Source organism: Belonocnema kinseyi, chromosome 5, assembly GCF_010883055.1.
Source record: "Belonocnema kinseyi isolate 2016_QV_RU_SX_M_011 chromosome 5, B_treatae_v1, whole genome shotgun sequence".
In the NCBI taxonomy this organism is placed as follows: Eukaryota; Metazoa; Arthropoda; class Insecta; order Hymenoptera; family Cynipidae; genus Belonocnema; species Belonocnema kinseyi.
The window spans coordinates 114,104,501-114,129,074 of NC_046661.1; the positions used below are offsets into that span (position 1 = coordinate 114,104,501).

The window sequence follows — 24,574 nt, forward strand, 5'->3', positions numbered from 1 at the left end:
CCATAAAGTGAGAGGGGAGGGGACTCACTAAAATCAAGCACCCCAGAAAGTGAGAGGCGAGGGGACTCACTAAAATTAAGCACCCCGAATCATCTTGCAGATGAAAGGAGTCTAAAATTGCACTGTCACATCCACGTGGTAGACTCTGGAAACTATAACTTGATAGGATGTAGGCTGACGACAGGCGTTAATTACTAATCCGTTAGTACTTTATTTACTCAAACACTTTATACGTGAGAAGTTGGTTGAATCATTTATTTGTTTTAAAAAATTGCAAGAGCAATAACCAATTATTGTCGGATAATAAATTATGATAGTGAGGAATCATTTCTCTTCAGAAAAATACTGTTTATTTTTAAGAAAGTGCTTTTTACTTAATATTTTTTCATAATAACTTTAAAAAATTTTTAATTCTTCAAACTTACTGATTAACATTACTGAATAGCTTTTTCCGATGACTTTATGCAATTTTGGATCAATGTGAGTAATACAAAAAAATGGCATACTTGAAAATTGAGACTATTTAAAAAAAATCGCAGATGCCTAAATTGCGAAAAAAGTTAAATAAACAATTGATTTATTAAAAAAATTGTTTAAACAATTTTTTGTTATAAATAATAAAATAGGATGAAAGCGTGTAAAAAGCACTTTCCAAAACCCTCATAAAAATTTTAAATCGCGTAATTAGAACGGCAGTTACAGGCGTTTGAAACTACCCCTGCAGGCATTGGGGTTGAAAATTCAACCCCCCCTCACTTGAGGAGGGTTGGTAATCCTGGTCTATAAGTTTGTGCATTAACTACTGTTGGGTAGGCGAACATATTCCCAGAATTTAGAGACAATAAAAAAACATGACTTTTTGAGTTGGGGCAGTTGAGGAATAATGCCCCATATCTACATGGAGCGGAGGCCCTCAAACCCGTAAAAGGTAGAGCTTAAATGGATAGAAACATACATACATACTATAAGGGTACGCTGTGGTGTCTCATTTCCATTCATCCGATCCGTCAGGGTAACTAAATAGTTGAATTGACATTTAAAGAAAGATATTTTTCAACCAAAAATGGAATATATAAATTTTCAGTTGAAACAATTAATTATAAATCATGAAAACGATTTTTTAACAAAAAATTCAGTCGAATCTGGATTTATTGTGGGTCTGAGGGTCAAGGAAGTCTGAACCGTTTCTTATTGTTTTTTCTGCGTGGTAACAAATATTTTGAAAATTGTTTTTTAATACAGAGAGAAGTGTAAAATAAATATTTAACGGAAATCAGGAAGAAAGTTCGTTCTTACACGATAACATAAATACGTTTCCTTTTTGCATGCATAAAACGTTTGTGGACAGTTGAGCATCTCGTTTGAAATGAGACCTTTTTCTTGAATAATCGGTCAAGATAATCTGTCGCTCACTTGATTAAATCATTCGAAAGCAGCAGAAAACAAAGGCACATAACTTTTTTGCAATTATATATGCATAAGCGAAAAGTTTTGTTAAAAAACACTTGAAGTGGGGAGCACGCACTTCTGCGTAATCGCAAAATGCATGCGACGCAGTTTCATGATCAGACATACGAAGAAGTTATTTAACAGATAATTACTCACTTTTATAAATATTGGATAAACTGTCAACGAAAAACACAATTTTCACCATTTTCAAGTTAACACTTGAGGGTGCTTTCATGCTTCTGCAATCAGGCAGCCTGCATGCAGAAAACCCATAAGAGTGAGAGAGATAGAGAATGGTCCATCTCCTTCACTCTTGTGAGTTTTCTGCATGCAAGCTTCCTGCTTGCAGAAGCATGAAAACGCCCTGGCAGTTTAACATTACAAAACACTGTAGTGCGATTCCGATGCTTGAACTCGATCGAGCCTCTCTTTCTACCATATAAGATAGACAGAGATGCTTCAACTGTATTCCAATGACAGGTCTTTTCGTTTTGAAACGATCACTCTCTTTCTCTCTGTGGGTCTATCCAATACTTAATATGGTTTTCTTTGTCGATTCATAGAGCCTATTGGTAGTTACGTCAGTGCCTCCAATTTAGAAGAAATTTAAATGTAAATGAAATATTAACAAGAAATATTATAATAAACACAGAGAACTTCCACCTATGTCTCCCGCCGTAAAACGTGTACGCTCATGAATGTCCCCCTCCGAAGGGGCCCCCACCTTTACCGAGAATCATCAGGATATTTGTATCCAGCAATGTTCATTAGCTGCCTCGGCCTTGTATCGATACGCCCACTGTAAGCCAATTTTCCAAATGCGCATGTGCCAAAAAGCGAAGGTCTATTTTGAATCAATAATGATATACTATTAATAATAATGCTTTTCAGCACATGCGCAGTTGAATCAGTCGCGGTCTTTTAGCATGCGATTGATTAGCATGACTGATTTTTCATTTCCTTTCTCAACCTCTCTCTAAGGACATTGAAGACTGAACTAATGGACCACTCTGAACTTAACAGTACTGACACGATCACCGGAACACAGACTTACAACGCTTACGAACAAACAGAGAATAACAACAGACAACAGACATTCAGCAATAGCCCCCGTATCCAGCCTATCTTCGGATATCGTTATGAAGAAACTGAACGGGGATCGTGTGAGGTGATAGTAGAATGCCTTGTTACTCTGGCCTCGCGGATAAAGATATTGATAGATTTGACTATGCGAAACTTCTCAACAACGTGTGTAATAATTCCATTGTAGATGTTAAAAGCTCCGGATTCGGTAAACTGTCAGTTATTGTAAAATCAGCCCGCGAAGCCAATATAATTCTAAGTGACAAATCCCTTAAGAACATGGGTTTGAGGACATCCATCCCATCATACTTTGTCACCTGTCAAGGTTTCATTGGCGGTATCCCTCTTAATTTGTCGGAGAATGAGATGAAAGAGAATCCGGTTATCTTCAGCAACAGCCAGTTGCGCTCCATTTTGCTAACCTTCAAGGGTAGATCCCTACCGAAAAAAGTAGCTATTCACAATGCCTCGACGACCGTAGAGCGTTACGTCTCACCAGTTAAAATCTGCTGGAAATGTCTCCGATATAGCCATATCAGCAAACAATGCCGCTCAAAAGTTCGCTGTAAACGTTGCGATGAGGACACCCACGCCGATGATTCCCTCTGCCCTAACGGGAATGGAACCTCTAAGTGCGTACACTGCTCAGGACCTCACGTGCCAAATTCTAGAGAATGTCCGGAATACATATTCCAAAGGGACTTTCGCTACTATGACATTCACAACAGCCTAACATTCGTGGAGGCTAAAGCCATTCTCAGACTCAGGAAAGCCGAGAAACATAATGACTCTCGCTTAAACGCAAACTACTACCCTGGACTCAGAAATGTTCCTCCCCCGATTACTCCCGCGTACTCTTCCCCGCTAGTTTTCTCAGAAGCCTTGCGCACCTCTGCCCACACACCTATCACTCCTAGCTCAGTCAAATTCTCCCCCCCCCCATCCCTCATGAACCGAAGAGAAAATAAAAATAAACACTCTCATCCTTCCGAATCTGCCAATCGTCACAGGAATTCAGTTCTCAGCTCTTCCTTGTCATCCCTGTATAACACAAGAATGTCAAGCTCCCTCCGCAACGGCTTTCCTGTACGCCACTCAGGGACACCTAACAAAAGAAGTCCCTCTGCTTCCCCTAATCAAACAGATTCTGCAAACAATCAAAATTGTAACCCTCCCCAACAATCCTACTCTACTTTCATTCCTTCCTCCCCCCAACCTTCCCCTCCCCCCTCAAAGCACCCAACTCCCCTCCTTCATCTTGGAACTTGCTTACTATAATTGGCAATCTGCTTTTAATTTTCACTAATTTCATCAGCGTTCTTACCTCTAGAAATTTCCCAAAAACAGAGGAATGCTACAACTTAATTAACTCCCTTTTAGCAAGTATCTCCTCTCTTTGTACAAATCGTTTACACCCTTAGTATGGCAAAGGTCGATGGTTTGTGAATTATACAATGGAACTGTCGCGGCGTAACAAACAAAAGAAGTGATCTCGCAACTATTTGGAAGGATTTTGATCTATTTAAAATAGCCTAGAAACTCTTTCTATATCAATTGACATTTCACTTGGTCAACTACTTATACTTTCCATTTACAGGTTCCCCTCTGTCGGCGAAAGAATCTCAGAAAATACCTGGAAAAGATTTTAAAATCAGTTAACGATGTTATTCCGAATAACGATCTTATTGGCGGGGATTATAATGCGCATCACTGTCTATGGGGTAGTACCCGGGTTTGTCAAAATGGCGAAGCATTTTTTGCAGCCCTTCATGATTTAGACTTTATTTCTTTGAATAATGGCAAGTCAATTTATGTTAATCGTCCAGATGAATCTCCCTCGATTCTGGGCCTTACTTTTATAAGCCCTCAACTTTGAACCTTTTGTGCACATGCACATGCGAAACTAGCCTGGGTGTGCAAGTACCTGTTTGCAAATACTATTCACACAAATATAACTTAAAAAGAATGAACTGGCCGTCCTTTTCTTCCAATTTAAAAAATCTCGTAGAATCTACGGTGACTGACATTCTTCCACCGACATCGGATCCCATCTCTAGCTAGACTTCTTTTGTTGAATCCGTGGATGATGCTATCTTGTCATCAGCGGTACCTTTAGCCACTTCCAAACCACAAACCCATGGCTACCCATTTAAAAACAAACCTTTCGTTCCAGTTCCTTGGTGGAATGAGGCGTGCGATAATGCTATTAAGGATAGGTGTAAACCTACCATAAAATTTAGAAAACCATCTAATTATCCCAACTATTTCAATTATAAAAAAAACTTACAGCTAAAGCTAAACGCACCCTCAATGAAGCCAGAAGAAAGTCCTTTAAAACTTTTTGCAATCACTTGATAGAACATCATCTATCTCCAGAATATGGAGTCATTAAGACATTGAAAAATGTATCCACTCAGCCAGCAAACGCGTCCTTCTCGGCAGATAGCAGCGTGATTTCAAAACTACACGATCTCGCAGCTGAGATTTGTCCCCATACTGTCTTCCATGATAGGTTTCCCAGTGACTTTAGGAGTAACCAGTACTTTGAGGCTCCGTTCACCGAAAATAACCTTACTATAGCCATTTCTTCCTTGAAAATTAAATCTTCTCCCGGCTTAGATAAAAATGATAATAATATCATCAGTCACTTTCCTTCTGAAGCTAATACCATTCATTAAAAATTTTTTAATGACATCTTATTGTCTGGCTTCTTTCCACCTTCTTGGAACACCTTTTTGGTATTTTTTATTCCTAAGTCAACGCCCGACAAATTTAGACCAATTTCCTTAGCCTCCTGTTTATTCAAGTTTATGGCAAACTAATTTACAATAGACTTAGTTGGTACTTTGTGCATAACTTTTATCTCTTTCTTACACAATTCGGTTTCCGAAAAAGTAAATCTTGCACGGATAATCTGGTCTTACTTTCCATGGAAATTTGGATGGAATTGACCAAGGGTGAGGTTATAGCAGGTATTTTTTCAGACATAAAAGGGGTCTTTCCCAGCGTCATCCCCCAAATTTTAGTGGAATATCATAGAGATTTAGGCGTACCTAAAAATATAGCTAAATTTGGCTACAACTCTATTTCATGAAAAAACATTTATTTTAATGTCAATAGCAAATTGGTTGCACCTAGAGTAAGCACAGTGGGCCTTCCCCAGGGCTGAATTCTGAGTGCCATAATGTATTCAGGGTATACTCGTAAGCTCCGGCGGGGTGTGTCGTATTCGAATTTGCAGATGATATAGTAATTCTATTTAGATCCGGTGACCCCGCACTTTGCATCAAATTTCTTCAACAATGCTTAAATGCATTTGCAGAATTTTTATATAAACGCGGATTAGAAATTTTCCCTGAGAAAACAAAATTAGTTATTTTAAACAAAATAAAATTGAATTTGGATGACCCAACATGTGCATTAAATCTTACTAACTGTCTCATTACGCCCTGCTTACATGTCAAATTTTTAGGAATTATTCTGGATTACTCATTTTCGTCCAATGAATACTTTAAATTTTTAATCGATTAACTCAAAAAAACCCTAAATATCATAAGAGTCTTGAGAGGCGTGTTGTGGGGTGCCCACCCATATACTCTCATTACGATTTATGACTCTCGCATCAGAAGTTGTTTAGACTATGGTTCTCATATTTAGACATTCCAAAACCATAAATTCTTTGATGAACTAGAACAAATTAGAAACCAAGCCCTGAGATTAGCCGTACGCTATAGGACAAGTACCCCTCCCCCCTGAATTTCATTTTAGCAGAAACATGAATCTTATGCCCCTAATACGTAGATCTTTCCACCACCCCCTGTTTGAATTTCCATGCAATGATCATATTTTCTCTCTTCAAATAAATTTTCAAATAGGTTTTCTAACTCAAAATTTTCCTGACCCACCATCTTTATTCCATAATGCTATTTAGGAGTTTGAAGACTCCTTGATTTTTTATACGGATGGCTCAAAGTCTCGAGATGACAAGTCTGCGGGCTGCGCCGCGGTTTGCCCCGCTGCGCAATTTAGACACTCATGGAAAATTAATTACTCTGCATTCTTTTTTACTATTTAAGCAGTATCCATTTTATATACACTAGATTTCATTATAAATCATAAATTAGAAAAAGTTGTTATTTTTATGGACCCGTTAAGTGTCTTAGAAAGTGTCTCTTCAACTAACCCTAGTCTTGCTGCCCTTACCGCCCTTACCCTAGCATGGGTACCAGGCCATAAGGGAATTCCGGGAAATGAGTTCGCAGATGTAACCGCGAAAACCCTGGTTTTCTAATTTCCTTGTAAAAATGGAATGGATTATATCCCTTCGTTGCATGAGAAGAACATCATAGATTCGCCTAGTTGTCCTTGCAACCCCCAAATTGACGAAGACCTTGAACACGTCCAATGGCAATGTCCCAGATTTAATGCTTTCCGTCCTAGCCTTCTTAAAGGCCTTTCGAAAGCTCTTAAACGTGCACCGTTATTTCCTTGGCAATCAATTCCTTGTTAATCCCACCATTAGGGTGGTTCCTTAAGTTTTTAGATTTCTTAAGAAATCGATCCCATAAGCAAACCCTCAAAATTCACGCCTATGTGAGCCCGCGCGTGACGGTTTTGGATGGGGAGGGAGAACCCGCGCATAAGTAAGCGCAGGTACCACTTCCCCCTCCAGTTTCTTCATCCGCTTTCGCATTTCGACCAAGTGTCGAGATGCGACGTTCTGCCCTACTGGGCAGTTCGCTTAATTTGTTTCAGATAACAAACATACCGTTTCACCACTATCCATGGAATCACACGCTACCTGATCATTCATCATAGTTGAATATACACGACTGCAGAGTCAGTATGAAGCTAACGCAAGCACAACGAAATGCGCACTAGAATCATTATTATCATTAGAATGGGTGCAAGTGATGTCAGGAAAGTTAGCACAGTTGTTAGCAACTGTTCATACTTTGACATAGGAATGCAGAAAACTTTTTTGGGTACAATAATCTGAAATTACGAGTAAGATATAAAGGTCTGAATTTTCAAATGTATCATGATACGATAGGTGAAAATGTAAGCCGCCAGGAGGGTTATATGATCTTTGGTACCTACATGGCTCTGCACTGCAACTTCACAAGACTTTTAATATGAATGAGAAAATACATTCTACTTTTCAAGAATTTTACTATTATGACATTTAAGAGTTACTTTCACGTTTCGAAAATTTTCTCGAAAAAGTTATCTGCATTGCCATAAGGTCATATTAAGATACTCAGTTCAAACTTCCCGCTCGTCGGATCTCTTTTTTTTAATTGGTCAGCCTCTCTTGCGAGCATGGCCGTATAGCCCGCATAGGGACCGTTGTGGGAGTTGACGAAACTGCACACGAGGAATAAGTGCGTATAGGGGTAGGGGAACTAGGCGCGCGAGGACACAAGTAGAAGTTCACTGTTCTAAATTTTAAATGTAGTGTAATATTTTTGTTTCAGATTAAATGCTTTTTACTGCTCTTTTTGATTAATATTGCTCCAAAAACTTCGAGATACTACTTCGCGATATACGTCCGCATGTATATTCGCGTTTTTACACAGGTCGGCCGTTAGGGTACAGCTTCCTTGTCGCAATGCTCCTGGTTTGTCACGCCTGACTGAACACCGCACATCCCCTAACAGCTCCTCGCAATCATCGCAGCGGCGCGGCGTGAATTCTCGTAAACACTAAATCCAGAATTGCTAAATTTAGTTTCGACTGTAGTCACATTTTACACCAAGAAGGTGAATTTGCAACTGAAATCAAGCGGTAAAATTATCAAAAGAAAAAATTCTCAATAAAAAATGTTTTACTTGATATTTCACCCAAAAAGATTTTAAATAAAAAAGCAGATCAATTTAACTAAAAAGAAGAATTTTTACTAGATTTATTTTCTATGAATGAAGGCGAATTTTGAACAAAATATAGGCAATTTTATTCAAATATGTAGTTAAAAATTCAAATAAAAAATATTAATTTTTCACGAAAAATGGAACAGTTAACTTTGGGAACGTCTTTAAATTACTTAAGGGTTTCAGGGGGGGGGGGTCGAAATTCTTTACGAATTCTTATGTGGGGAAGGGAGGGTGGCAACGACTCGCTTACGTTATTAGCAAAACGAACGAAACTTATATAAAAACTTAGATAAGTCAAATGTATGAAAAACTTAAAGAATTAATATTTTCAATAATTCAGTTTTGTTTTGATTACTTCAACTTAATTAAGTTATGCAATTACATATCAATTCTTAATTACTATTAAACATAGAAAATGAAATTATAATTTATATCGTAACTCACATAAATAATTTATATGATATAACTTATTGTCAATTGTAAAAAATTATACTATAAAGGTTTTAAGTACATATGTATTAATATTAATCAACGGTTCAAATTTGTAACCAATAGCTTAAAAATAATATAATGTTAATTTTGTATACCATAAATTTTCATTTTTCTTTTAAGGTATTTTTACAAAATTACAACATTTACAAAATCATATGTGTTATCGAGGCTTTTACTACTAAATGAAGGCTCGAAATTTTCCGCGAATTCTTGAGGTACAACCTAGAGGGCACAAAGTTTTCCGACGACTTTACGACATCGTTACGACATCTTTACGACGACTTTACGACATCCTATGTCCATGTCGTTAAGGTATCTTTACGATATCGTAAATAAGTCGTATGATCTGACGATGTCTTTACGATATTGCAAAGACATCGAAACGACATGGACATAGGATGTCGCAAAGATGTCGTAAAGATGTCGTAAAGATGTCGTAAAGACGTCGCCAAATTTTGTGCCCATTGGGAAACTTGGACTTGGATGCGTATGTATACCAGTTTTAAAGTCCGACTATCAGAAAGTAACTGCAAATTTTTAGTACTTCAGAACTCAGGAATGGTGTGATTTTCGAGGGAAAATAATGTACTAATAATGTTCTCATTCCTCTTTCCCTTACAAGAATTTCAAAAAATGATGTTTAAATTTTCTGTTCTTGGCATTAGATTTAATTAGAAATTATTTAGAAAAGTAAATTACGGATTTCAAATAAAATTGCTGTTGGGGGCGAGATGCAACAAGCTGAATGGGGTGGAATGAAACACCAGAACATCCGCGAACTTTACCTGTCGCAGTCACTGTCAGTCACTGCCAGTGTAGCCTGTCGCCGATCGGGATAGTTGCGAGATATTTGTAACAAATAAAAAGTGATAAAGTACATGACTTAAGTTATTAAAATGCGAAATTATAAAAAGAAGATTGTTAGTAGGTTATTTTCTGCCTAAAATACGTATTTTAATATTATATCTCTTCCAGTTTGTGTTCCATGGCATAAATTTTGATTTGTAGCTAACATTTTTTCAAATTTTCAAACATTGTTTACAAATTAAAATTGATATTCCGATTGCTCCATACCGATTCACCATGCGTTCTATTATACCCGCCGCGTGTTCCATATCGCCCCAACTAACTTACAGTACTCAATACTTAATTTCTGAAAAATGAGTTCCCTCTATTTAGAAAAACATGTATGCAATTTGTAAATGATAAATTGGAGAAAATTTTAATTAATATTTGTTACTGCAAGATCTTACAGTTTACAACTTAATTAGCGTCAAAGATTTTGTGCACCGTCTCGCAACACCTTCCCCTTTATTTACGAGCAATTTTTTCGAAGAAAAGTAAGCACAAAAACATGAGTATATTAAAGTATATTTTAGTAAATATGAGTATATTTAAGTATATTTTAGTAAACGCGAGTTTATTTCAGTTTGCTTTCTTCTCTTCAAGGAGTCTGGTCGAATTCGCTGTCGTTAGAAATATTTATTTTTAATTAAAAAGTACATTGTTTTTTTTTAATTGTCTAAATTAATTAATCTTGTGAATTTTGATCTAGTTTTGAATTGTTATCAGTGGCAGACAATTTAGATGTCTCATATCAACGATTTTTTTAAGCATACAAAAATACTTATCCAATGTTCACTGCAAAAACCGCTCATAAAAATACGATTCAAGAGTGGAAATCAGCTAAAGGTCGTTTCAAAGATAAAAAATATAAGAATATAAACATGTTCTTTCTTTGTTATACAGTCAAACATACACAATATGTATGATTAAAACAAATTATTTGGTTTACGATAAATTTTTTATTTAAATATATATTTTGTTTGAAAGAAATAAAACTCTTGTTTAAGTTAAACATTTCTTCTGTCAAATGAATTGCAGATTTTGTTCGATTTAAATAAATTTTCATTTGATTTAAAAAAGGAATTTCTTGTTTTCAATAACCCATGTTTTTCGCTATGGCAACAGTAACAGCTGTACGTTAGAGGACACTCTGAAAATCTTAAAGCTTGAAATAAAACCTTGAGGGCATGTGAAAGTTAAAAAGATTGTCGATTTTACCAGTTTTTGGTTCCCCCGGCTTTTTTTCTATAATAATAAATATTTTGTCTTAAAAATTTGGGGAATGATAGCGCACATGCTAACGTACGTCCCACACACTTTTTTTGTAGTTTAATTTAAAAAAGTTTTAATTTAGCAAAATTTGATTAATTTGCATAGCGCTTAGGAATTAGTATAGATTTTTTCAGTATTAGATTCCCCCGGCTTTTTTCCTAGAATAAGAAATATTTTGTCGTCAAAATCTGGCAAATGATAGCGAACATGCTAACGGACGTCCCCGCACACTTTTTTTTTGTTTATTTTTCAAAAAAATTTTGATTTTGTTAACAACGTGTGTATATTTTGAGGTTATGTGTGTTACAATTCTCCCAAGCGTTACTTCCAAACTACACAATATTTTTGGCCGAAAACTTTGCACTTACAAATAAACATAGTAACTAATCTCCCGGAACTAACCTTGTTTGCAGGCAATTAAAAAAGTTTATTTTATCAATAATTTTCAAATTATCGGAAAGGCAGAGATGAAAATCGGCGTTACCTCAAGATAATGCATAAGATTTTTATTTAGCACAATAAATTTTTTTGTTATCATCCCTCAAAAAAGAGTCCGGGGACGTCCGTTATGATATTTTATAGCATCTCCGAATTCAGTTTTAAAAAATTTTTATTTTTGTAGAAAAAAAGCCGGGGGAACTGTTCCTGATTGACCACACGACGAAGTATCACATGCCCTTAAATATTTTTAATAGGGTTAAGGATATAGCAAGAAAATGACTTTTCTTTAAAATTTCAATTAAATCGCTGGGTAGGTCTCAGGTTTCCATCAATTTTCTCAACACGAACACTTTTATTTCTCTTACAGATATCTGAAGTTCTTCAAAAATAAAACTGGCGACGCACAGTGGTAAAAAACGTTTTTCTTTGTCCCCCGATAAGAAGGCTTGCAATAAAAAGTATTGAAAAATTGCACTCATCCAGTGGTAACGTGAGAAGTATTGAATGGTTTTGGATCCCGTTTTTATTCTCCCGTTTTGAATCTCCACAGTAGTTTAAGTTACAGTACAAGTCCGATAACTTGCCGTCCGGTAAGTGTACACTCCCCTCACGGAGAAAACAGCGTTCTGTTGATTCTACTGAACAGAAGAGTACGAACGCTGACTATCTGTTCAGTAAAATCAACTGTATAACCCTCTGACGCTCCTGAGTTAAACTATAAGCTTAACCTCTCTGATCCGCTGACTGTCAGCCGATCACGTGTCAACGTGTTTGTTATATTAATTATTATGGTAGATATTTTAAATGAATACTATTGCCGTTAAAGCGCAGCTGCGATTATGCCATCATCTGCTTGGAAAACACGGATTGACTCTTAAATGCGAATTGGGTCATGGTTACAACCTGGAGTGTAAACCAAAAAATTAGAAGGTTCAGACCATATAATTCTAATTTGTAATGAATTTTATTTTTAATTTTAATTTTATTTGATTTTTATTTTAGTTTTATTTTTAATTCTAATTTTACCGTCAAAAAGTGACTTTTACATGAATATGTTTTTTGAAAATTCACGCATTAAATTTTTGAAACAAATATGAATACATTTAGACTCCATTCCTGGTTTTTCAAGCTGCTGACAACCAGTGTCGATAGGTGAATGCCCATTGGGCACAAAATTTGGCGACGTCTTTACGACATCGTAACGACATCGTTACGCTATCTTTACGACAACTTTACGACATCCTATGCCCATGTCGTTAAGGCGTCTTTACGATATAGTAAATGAGTCGTATGATCTGACGATGTCTTTACGATATCACAAAGACACCGAAACGACATGGAAATACGATGTCGTAAAGTTGTCGTGAAGATGTCGTAACGATATCCTAAAGACGTCGCCAAATTTTTTGCCCACTGGATGGTTAGGCTCGTTGATTAGCGTGCGTTAGATTATGCTTTCAAATCCCCCCCCCCCCCCCCTGTTGCGTGCGAAATTTTAATTGTTATTTGAGCGTTAAAAATGACGATGTACCAATTAATCGTAAGTAGATGCATGTATATCTTGAAAAAATCATGCATTATGTGGAATTACATATTTTTAAGGATTCATTTTTATAATTTTAAGCGCAATATTACTAATCACTAAAGAGTAGCATCTACTGCGCACGTAGTCGCATGCACGATTCTCGTTTAGTAGATCGCACTCATCTCCAGTATGTACTATATATCGACGATACACGCGTTTAGTAGATTCTACTGTCGTGTAGTGGTCCGTCCATAATTTACTGTTCCGTTTAGTAGCTCTAACCCTTGCAGGGGTAGGAGCCCCTGAACTTTTTTCTCCGTGATTAAAACGTCATTGCACGTACGGCACGCACACTAATTGTGGTTCTCCCACTACGTGAGATATTTTGCTGATGATTTGCGCCTATGATTTACGCATGCGCGCACTTAATATCGTGCTACTAGAGGGGGCATCCGATAAGTCCGCTATTCCTGGAATTTTCCGCCCCTACAGCCCCGAAGTTGGAAAGTTATTAGACTTGTACTGTATCTCTTAAATTGAATCCCTTTCTGTACCTATAGCGCCGACAATTTTTTCTGAATACCACAAAGCAACCAAGAAATAGAACAATTTCAATCCCTTTTAATTTAGCAAATTTCGCTACTTTTATTTAGTGTTTTTCGAATAATAGTGAGGTACAATGCTTTATAAAACATAGCATCGGTCTTTCTACTATGTCAGGATTAATTTCCACATAGAAGGTTCTGGTGAAAAATAATTTTTTGAATTTTTTATCATGATTTTATATTTTTTAATTGATAATATTTGAATACCGCGAATATTTTACGATAAAGCGTTGTACTTTTGTACACAATTCTACTAGATTCAAGCGAAAATTCTATTTTTAATTTATTGGAGGTTACCTCTGGCATCTCCGATCGGTTTTAAAAGGCATTGGAATCTTATTATTTTTACTGCCTAATGAGGATTAAAAAACGAAAGACAGAAACGGCATTCTTAGGGATTCCAAATTTCGAATACCTTTTAATGCAAGGCTTCTTACCGGGTCATAAACCTAATATCTCAAGATTAGCTGAACATAATTGAATGAAATTTAGGTTGAATACAGTTCATGTCATGCACAATAAAAAAAATACTCACAACATCCAAATATATTTTCCAAGGCCGGAAAAACCATGGGAAATCGGTTACTTTTAATATATTTATATTAACACTTATATTTCTTTATTTATATCGGCGAAACTAAAATCCAAAGGAAAATTGGTAGCTCCGATTTTTGATTTTGCTGAAAAATTCAATAAAATTAGAAACAATACAATAGATTTTTCAGCTAAAACCTGAAATTTCACGTTTTATTATGTTTTATCAAATTTTCCAGGAAAATGAAAAATCGGATGTACCAATTTTCCTTTGGATTTCAGTTTGACCGATGTAAATAAACAAATTTAAGTGTTGATATAAAAAAATGTATCATTTTTTCTAAAAGTTTGTCCATTTATTCATAAAATATGAAAATTACCCGGTTTCCAATAGATTTCCCGGCCTTGGAAAATATATTTGGATTTTTTGAGTAGTTTTCTCTCATTACCCTGGCGGACCGAACGAACCGAATGGAGCTTCTACAAAGGACCCGTAAAAGACCCCATTGGGTCCCCATTCGGTTCCTTTTTTAAAAACTCGAAGAAACAGCAAAATAAACATTTAAATTGTTGAAACTCGGATACTTCGTTGAAATTCCCTATAAAACGTCACGGAATAATCGCAATAGTTTTTTTTTTTGCAACGGTAAAAAGTTAAAAAAAAATGTTAGACGTATAACGCCTGTTGACTGTTACACTTCAAACGCATCGCCTGTAAGTAGCAGTCTACAGGCATTATACGTATTATATTTTTTTTAAACTTTTTACCGTTTGAAACAAAACTATTGCGACTATTCCGTGACGCTCTATGGGGAATTTTACCGTAGAATCCGAATTTCAAGAATTTAAAAGTTGATTTTGCTGTTCTTTCGAGTTTTTTAAAAAGGAACCGAATGGGGACCCAATGGGGTCTTTACGGGTACTTTATAGAGGCTCTATTCGGTGACTTCGGTCCGCCAGGGTAGGTATGACATGAACTGCTTTCAATCTAAATTTGATACAATTCCGTTCAGCCAATCTTGAGATATTAGGTTCGCGAACAAAGAAATTGATGGAAAATTAACTCTTTACCAGCTACCCCAATGTAACTTGTAAATTTCCAAGATTTCGCTTAGGTATAGCCTTTACATTACTGCTTACAAATTCCGCGAACTAAAACGCTGACACATTCAATGATTAAACCACCATTTCGAATGCCAAGTAAATACGTTCTTTAATTTAAGTATAAGACGTTTAAGGCCAAGTGCTTAGTCTTTTGTCTTATTGTTATAGTCACGAGAGGTAAGGCGGCGTTTACTTGTCTCAAGTCGAGCCTTATCTTGGCAAAGACGACGTTTCGTTGTCTCAAGACGAGCCTTGTCTTAACTGAGATGGTCGAACATTTTTCGGCTCATAAATAAGATTTAAATTGATTAATGAAAAATTTGTAATTATTGAATTAGGTATTTTTTAATAAAAATTCAGAATCTGTGGGTCTGAAAGAGTATAAACCCTTAAAAATTTTCTTCAAAAAAAAAAAACTTTCTAGAAGGATCTCCTCTAAGCCGTTAGAAATACGTAAAAACAAAAAAGATTTTCGGTATCATCGTCAAACAAGTATAATGCAAATGAAAATCCGTACATAAGTTGATTAAATATTTATATATATATATATGTGTGTGTGTATGTATTTATTAAAAAATACAAGATTGTTTAATTATTAAGAAAGGTTAGCTTTTATGATAGTCAGAATTACCCTTTTTGTTAGGACAGGTATACACTCGAAATTATAAACCGCTTGTGTTGGATTAATAAAAATTCGACTCAGGAGATAAGCTTATGTCTTCGAGACATAGATTAGGGGCAATTCAAGTCAAACTTGAGCCGAAGCACTTTTACTCGGGCATAAAAGTTAACGGTCGTGTAAATAATCGGGCAGATTTGGTCAATTTTGGCACTTTTCCCGAAAAAAAATTTAATTTTAAGTTTTATTCTACAACCATTTGACTATATGTTTTCAAATCAAACGGTACACTTCCTTACGTTTATATTAAAATTGGCCATTTTAGTACTCTAAGTTACGGTCCTGTGTATAATGGGGTAGGTTTTCTCAAATGTAACATTTTTCCGGACATCGAAAATTAAATTTGATGTTTTCTTAAAGATCTGCGGGGTATTCTGTTTTTAAACCTGTAGTTGAAAATGAAAAAATTTTTGGTTTTGTATTAAAATTGACCGTCTATTTACTCTAAGTTAATGGTCGTGTCGTTGATTGGGCAGGCTTTGTCGAATTTAAAACTTTTCCGGACATCGACAATTTAACAGTAAGGATCCTTTTAAATTCCTTGGATAATATGATTTTAATTCTAAAGTTTAGAAATTGTACACTTTTTTGATGTAGTATTAAAATTGTCAGTCTATATGTGGGAGAGCATTTACACGGATAGTTACGGTCAAATTTTTTGAAGACTTTTCAGGAAACTTCTATTTTGAGAAAAATTTATTTTTGCGTTTGCATTATTTTTATCATGGTACAATTCACATGAATAAAAACGAAAATTAAGTTTTAAACATTATCCTTAATTGTTAAAAAAATGGCCATTCTGAGACATCTAACACTGAAGCCCTATAAAAATGGATACAAAATGATTATTTTACCTAATACTTCCATATCGGGACAAGAAACGGATCCTTGAACATTGCAAACAAAAAAACCTTTCAAGAGGAAAAAAATAAGAATTTTCCAATCCTTAAATCTATTAAAAATATTTTTCATTGTGATCGAGATTTGTATTCTTTTAGGAGATAAAAATAATTTCTGTAGAAAAACACATTTCGTCGACTGATTCTATTTCTTGTCCCAGGATTGTTTTATACAATTCTTGCTTTTATCAAACGATAAATGAAGGCTGGTAATTTTATTATTTTATTATCAGCTGATAAAGATAGTCCAGTTCGTAAACGTAATTATTTTAATCAGTGAATAGAAAATTACACATCTTCAAGAGAAACGTCACGCTCATTTTCATCTTAGAATTTAACAATTGTATTAGAAATGAATATTTTTTTGTTACCGTTTCTTAAGATTGTAGTGACAGTTTATCAAATAAAATCTTAAATTTACACATTTTTTCGATTAGGGAGCGTTCATTAATTATGTACAGTTTTTTTTTGGCGGAGGCTAGAAAATCTTACGAATCCTTGCCTGGCAGCGTTAAGACTTTCGAAAATTTTGTAAATCCCTTAATATTTTGTTAATCATGTGAAAATTCCTTGAAATCCTTTAAAATTTCGCGCATTTCTTTGAAATCCTCTAAAATCCGGGGGTATATTTGGGAATCTCTGGATATTTCTAACAATCCGTTAAAATCCCTTAAAATTCTTTAAAATCTTTGGAAATGTTTTAAATTCCCTTCAAATATAATGAAACCATAGAAACCGCTTTAAATCTATTGAAATCTCTTAACACCCTTTAAAATCCCCTGAAATACTCGAATCCGCTTAAAATCTCTTAAAATCCGTTAACATCCCTTAAAATTCTTTAAAAGCTGTAAAAATCTTTTGCAATCCCGTGAGATTGTTTAAAATATTATCAAAATTCTCCAAGTCGCTTAAAATCCCTTGAAATTTTCCTAATTGAATAAAAATCTTCCAACAGCATGCAAAATTCGTGAAACTGCTTTTTTACATCTTTTGAAATCTTTACAAATCTCTTGAAATCCTTTATAATATTTTTTAAATTAATTAAAACATTTTAAAAGTCGAACAAATTCCACGAAATTTCTTAAAATCATTTATAATGTTCGGAAATTTGTAATTTTCCGTTTAATATTTTTAAATCGCACGAATAAGTGCTCGGAAATACATAGATATTAGGGTGGCTCAAAAAGGCTTTTATTTTTTAGAGGGCAACGATACCCTCAATTTAATTCTACATCCAAACAAAGAAATTTCCAAATTTTTTTGTTTTTTTATTTTTGGATTTTAACATGTGCCCCACGAGTACCTGAAAAATACCCTTAAAACAAAAAATGTCAATTTTTCATGAAATCGACCTTTGGAACACTGTATTCTCGTATTTTTTCACTTAAAGTTATTACTATTGGTCTAGCGGAATATTTATTATTAGTTCATAAATTTTCAATTTTTTAAGTAAATGGAATTTGTTCAAATAATTTCGTTTCGATTCTTTAAAAATGAAATTATTACTGTTGGTCTCGTCGAATATTCATTAGTTATAATTAATAACTAATTATTAATTAATTTAATGGTAATTAATTTATCAGTAATATTTCAGTAATAATTTTTATTAAAAATTAAAAAAAAATCAATCAAACAATGTTGATAAATATTCCACTAGACCAATAGTAATAATTTTTAAGGAAAAAAACGAAATTTCGAAAAAAATTGTTTAAACAAATCTTATTTGTTTAAATAATAAAACATTACTTAACCAATGTTAATAAATATTCTAATAGACTAATAGTAATAATTTTTTGGGGGAAAAATGAATTTTCTAGGAAAAAATTACTTAAACATGTTTCATTTGTCTAAATAATTGAAAATTAATTAACCAATGATAATATTCACTAGGCCAATATTCATAATGTTAAGTAAAAAAATACGAGAATACAGTTTTCAAAAGGTCGATTTCATGAAAAATGGACATTTCTGGTTTTAAGGGTAGTTTGCAGGAACTTGAAGGGGGGGGGGGTGTTAGGCGTGTCAAACCCATATGTCTGATAGATGAAATTCTTCGTTGGATAATCCTCTAGAGGCCCCCATACTTTACCGTTACATTTTCTCAAGCCATAAAAAATTATTCTAAAAGCTCAAAAAAGTGATTTTTCCCCATGCATTTTACATGGGAAACTTCAAGTCAAAACCGGCACCTGTTAAAATAAAAAAATAGGGAATTTCTTTTATCGGATTGGGAATAAAATGGTGGGGATCGTTGCCCTCTAGCATGCAAAAAAATTTTGCAAAAAAATTTTGTATTTCAAAATACCCTAAAATCATTTAAATCGCTTTAAATATCTTAAAATCCGTTAAAACCCCTAAAAATATTTTAAAACCTATTCAAATCTTTTAAAAGCTATGCAAATTCTTCGAAATTATCATAAATTATTAATAATGTTTAGAAAATTAGATACGTTTTCGAATCTTTTAAAATCCTTGAAATCGTTTTAAATCATCAGAATACGATAAAATGTTAAATGATAAAATGTTCAAATGTTCAAATGTTAATGATAAAATGTTGTTAGAAGCCATAAAAACATGCAGAAAATTCCTTGAAATCCTTGAAACATCTTAAAATAAATAAAAATATTACGAGATTGTTAAAAATCTTGCAAATCTCTTTGAAATTCATTGAAATCTTTTTCATGTACTGTCATCTTTCTAAATTTCTTTAAATCCCTTATAATTCTTAAAAATCTTTTAAAATCTCGTTGTATTCTATAAAAATGTTGTAACTCTTCGAAGACTGTGTAGTATTTTCAAATATCTATGAATCCCTTGAAATCCTATTTACAGTGAAATATATATATATATATATGTGTGTGTGTGTGTGTGTGTGTGTGTGTTGTAAAAATACAAAATATCACATAAGAGAGGAGGTGGGGGGGGGGGGTCATACAAATCTTACAGGGTCTAAAATGTTGAAAATCATCTTTGGGTAACAATGAATGGACGTTCTCTTATCTAAAAACGAAGAAAGTGTATCGTTGCATAAATCTAATATACTTAAATTACTTGTATAAAAAATTGCGTTACTACACCTGAGAAAATTTAAAAAAAATTATTACATTCTCAGGAAAAGAATTGAAAATGAAACGCAAAATTGATTTTCATACATTTTTAATCTTCACGGACAATTTTCTTCTGTAAAATAATTGGAAATATTTTTTTTAATATAAGGGAGCTTTTTTCTGATTAAATACAGTCAGTTTAAAAAAAAGATTGTCAACTTATATTTCAACATTAAACCTACCGACTAGAAGCGTTTATTGTGAACACGCAGGAAGGTGATACTTCCAATTAATTTTCACGAGACTTATGTACAGGACACCGAAATAAAAATAAAGTAGATTTACTCGACAGCGATGAAATACCACGCACATGCAATATACTTTTTGAACAAAAAATTTGCTCAACATTTCACTCTGCTAATCATGGTCGATTACATAACTATTAGTGTTAACAAATCGCGTTATCAAAAATGTACAATTGCACAATACTTCTTTTTATAAAAAAATGTTTTTAATGGCAATTATAAAACCTAAAAACTACTTTACTAATTTCCAATTTTTCCTTCTTTAGCAGAATTTTTTCTCAATTCCCTTAAAAATACACAAGTTTAAAATCGATAAGAATTTTGTTCTCAATTATAGTTGTACGATTTTACAATTTTAGAATGTACAATTTTACACTTCCAATTGAAAGCATCGGACCAATAACCCAGGGACCCATTAAAAATAATCTTTGACTTTAAAAGGTGATATTCCCAAATGAGCTCAAGTTGAAGTAATTTGGGTTCGTAGTTACTCAATTATCACGTGAGAAATACAAAAATAAAATTCCTATTTTTAAAGATTTTTCTACTTTAACTTCAACTCTGGGCAGGAACTAGACAAATTAATTTATTAATTTGATATTATAAAAAGTGATCTTTAGGATCTTATCTTTTCTTTGAGCCATTAAATATTCAAATATCTTCATGGATCCATGAACTAATATTGTTGTTATGCGAGCATGCAAAACTTATAATACAAAATCGGAATTTTATGTTTGCGTGAGGGTGTTTTGGCACCATGCAAAATATATATGCAAATATATTGTTTTGAACAATTTAAAAACTTACTAAATTATGCATTAAATAAACCTTATTTAAAGTAATTTAGTCTTGTGGGTACTGAATTATCACGATAGAAAGACAAAAAGATAATTCTGATTTTGTATTTTAAATTTAGCATGCCTATACACATATAAAGTAAAGATTCTATAATGTTAAATAGCTCAAATGAAAAATAAAATCCTAAACTTCCTGTGCGACTTATTAAAAATTATTCCTGCCTTTGAAGGGTTTCATCGCCCTTCATAATACAGATAACAATTTTTTTTAACTATTGGAAAACTGATTAAATTCTGCGTTGAACGAGTCCTAGTTAATGTAATTTGGCCTTGTAGATATTAAATTATCACTTGAGAAAACAACAATTAAATTTCGCATTTTCATTTTAAATTTAGCATTTTCGCAGAAAAAAATTATTCTTTCACAAACCCGTGAAGTTAAAAACAAATGTTTAACGGCTAAAATGAAAAATAAAATACTAGATATCACTTTTTAAAATATCAAATTAATAAATTCACTTTTCTAGCTTCTGTAAAGACTTAAATTTAAAGTAAAATATTTCTTAAGAGTCTGAATTTTATTATTGTCTTTTTCTCATGATAATTAAATATCCAAAAAGCCAAATTATTTTAACTAGGGCTCATTTAACACAGAATTTAATAACCTTTGTATTATAAAACTATTACCTCATTTTTAATAGGTCGCGCGGTTGGTAGTTCGATGTTATCCGACCGTAGTGATTGTGAAGTTGTAAATTATAATTGAATAATTTCACAATTCAGATTCATAAAAAAATACTCGTCAAATTATTTTCAAATGTTTTAATTGTAACATTTAAAAATTATGCAATTTGTCTGAATCATAACAATAACTCCCTCAATGTCCATTACAATTTTTTTATTTATAAATTGTATACTTTTTCCATTTATACATTTTTTTCAATTAGAATTATGGAATTTATCCCTCTATTATACTTTTTTTATATTGTTTATCAAATTGTTCCTTCTAAAAAAAGTCTTTAAATACAATAAATATGATTGATTTTTCAAGTAAAAATTGTATAATTTTTTTATTTTGTAAATTTTAATAAAAGAGATTTATAAAACAAAATTATTAATTTTATAATTTATAACATAATTTTTGATAATTTTTTAATGGTTTCTGCTATTAAAGATTTTTTTATTTGGATATACTTAGGCTGCTGGAAATCCATTCACGATGACATAAAGAAGATTGCAAAAAGTAAAATGATTTAGATAAAGAATTTTTATGTGTTTAAAACCTTTTTCATGATCATAAATATTCTCTGGAATATTCAGTTTTTAAAAATTATTTAACCTTTTACACTTAGTTGAAAATGATACATTTTAGAATCATGCTTTTTAAATTTAAAATAATTATATTTTTACTGCCCTAATTTTATATTTTAACATCTTTTAACTAGGCATTTTTTAAAATGTTTATTCTAATGGTTTGGAATATTTATTTACAAATAATTTATTTACTTTCTTCAATATTATACACACGAATTTTTTTTTAATATACGATAATATTAAACAAAAATTGAAAAAGGAAAGTTGTTGGAGAATAGGTAAAAAGGAAATTTGAAAAAAGGGGATCGCAGGGGAATAGAGGAAAGACTGTGATTCGTGTAATTATGCAATAATTGAAAATTCTACAATACCAAATTTTATCATTGCAAAATCGTAAAATTGTAAACTTTCTTTTTTAAAAAATATTTCTCAATGAAAATTGAGCATATGCAAAATTCTTCCTTCTAAAAGAAAAATTTTTCTAATGGCAATTGTACAATTTTGTACTTCGAAACGTCAAACCATGTGCAGATGGATTGAAGATAATACTAAAAATCTAAATTTTCCTGCATTTCTTATTTTTATAATTTCATACTCTCAGCTGTGCTACTACAGCCTGAACCTTACAAAGCAAACCTTGAGACGCAAAGAGGTAGTGCATGTGAAAATTTTCTTTCTCGTCTCATCTTAACGAAATCTGCTTTGATCTTGAACCTTTCCATCTTTCCCACCGACTTTTCCGGTCGATTTATCAGGAGAAGTGTTTTTTTAACCATAAGAACAGTAAGATCCCAGATGATAGTAAGACCCATGAGCTGAAATAAATAAAAAATACGTACTATATTAAATATAATTATCAAGAGCTTAATATATGTTTTCTATAGTTTGTTAATTTTCTAAGATTTAACATAATTCAATTAATTCTTTTTTATCATCGTAAAATGGGGATAAGTAGCGCGTGTGGGGTAAACCGACTCACCTGCAAGTTTATGTTTCATCATTAAATATCTTTTTGCCTGAATAAAAAATTTCAAAATTAACGATTGTTTTATTTTTCACAAATTTAACTTTTCGTTATTTTTTAAGGTCGAACGGCGCAATGTTTTATTATAAACTAAATGTAAAATTGTCTCTCTTGATACAATTTTGTTTAGCAGATAAAAATTGCCTTTCGCAACATTATAAAGGTAGAAAATCTATCAATTCTTATTTCGATAGTCTGCATATCGGATTTAAAAGTAACGTTATGCTGGCACAAAACTATCAAGGTATAGAGATGTAACCTATTTCATAATTTAGGGCTCATTTAGGGCTAATTTGGGCCCGTGATCCCAAATTTTGGGCTCTTTTATTTATTGTAAAAAATAGTGTTTGCGCTAGCTTCACGTTAAGCTAGCCGAACATTGCTGTAAAAGGTACTCCAAATGATTTCACGGAAAATTCACCTTATAGAATAATTAAGGGCTCATTTTGGGCTCTGGGAATATGATAATGAAAATTGAAAAAAATTGTTTAAACAATTTCGGTTTAAACAATTCTAGTAAAAATGAATTAAAAAATTTCTTCCACCCTATGTTAAGGCTCACTTAGGGCTCCATGAATATGATACTTGAATTTAACAAAAAATTGTTTACAGAATTATTCTTTAAACAAATTTACAAAAAAAAAAATTATTTTCTTTTCCCTTGCATAATTTCAGGCTCATTAAAAGCTCCTGTAGCATCATCGACCGATGGTCGTGCGATATTTTCTTTGCTCTTTGTTTGTTGTTATATATGGTGTTGTGTCACCTTAACATCATTAAAAAGACGTGAAGAAATCCATAAAACTCATTTTTACACCTCGCATAATTTAGGAATCATTGAGGTCTAATTTGGACCCGTAGTCCCAAATTTTGGGCTTGTTTATTTTTTGTAAAAAAGTAGTTTTTGCAATAGCTTAAAAATAAGTTGGTTCAAGATTGCTGTAAAACGTAATAAAAATGAGTTTACAGAAAATTCACCTTGAAGAATAATTTAGGGCAAAGGAAATGCAAACATTACTTTTTACAAAAATAGAAGAGCCCGACATTTGAGACTATGCGCCCAAATTATATTACCAGTGAGCCCTAAATTATGCAAGGGGTAAAAATGGGTTTTATGGTTTTCTTTACGTATTTTTTATAATAGTGAGGTGGTACAACACCATATATAACAAAAAAAAAAGGCTAAGGGAATATCGCACGACTTTCAGTTGATGATATTTCAGGAGCCTTGAATGAGCCTGAAATTATGCAAGAGAAACGAAAATAAAATAATTTTTTGTGGTAA

General features: G+C 33.1%; 2 protein-coding genes across 2 annotated transcripts in view; both read right to left on the reverse strand.

Moving 5' to 3' along the window:
- The window catches only part of LOC117172950 (venom allergen 5-like), a 34,940-nt gene extending 18,024 nt beyond the window's left edge, over positions 1-16,916 (reverse strand). The window contains exon 1 of the mRNA XM_033361257.1: positions 16,758-16,916. Within this exon, the coding sequence (XP_033217148.1) occupies positions 16,758-16,875 (118 nt within the window). The 5' untranslated portion in view covers positions 16,876-16,916. The remainder of the gene's footprint in view (positions 1-16,757) is intronic.
- Positions 16,917-23,006: 6,090 nt separating this feature from the next.
- LOC117173200 (venom allergen 5.02-like) overlaps positions 23,007-24,574 on the reverse strand; it is a 39,508-nt gene continuing 37,940 nt past the window's right edge. Inside the window, exon 7 of the mRNA XM_033361627.1 lies at positions 23,007-23,080. Coding sequence (XP_033217518.1) covers positions 23,034-23,080 — 47 coding nt within the window. The 3' untranslated portion in view covers positions 23,007-23,033. The remainder of the gene's footprint in view (positions 23,081-24,574) is intronic.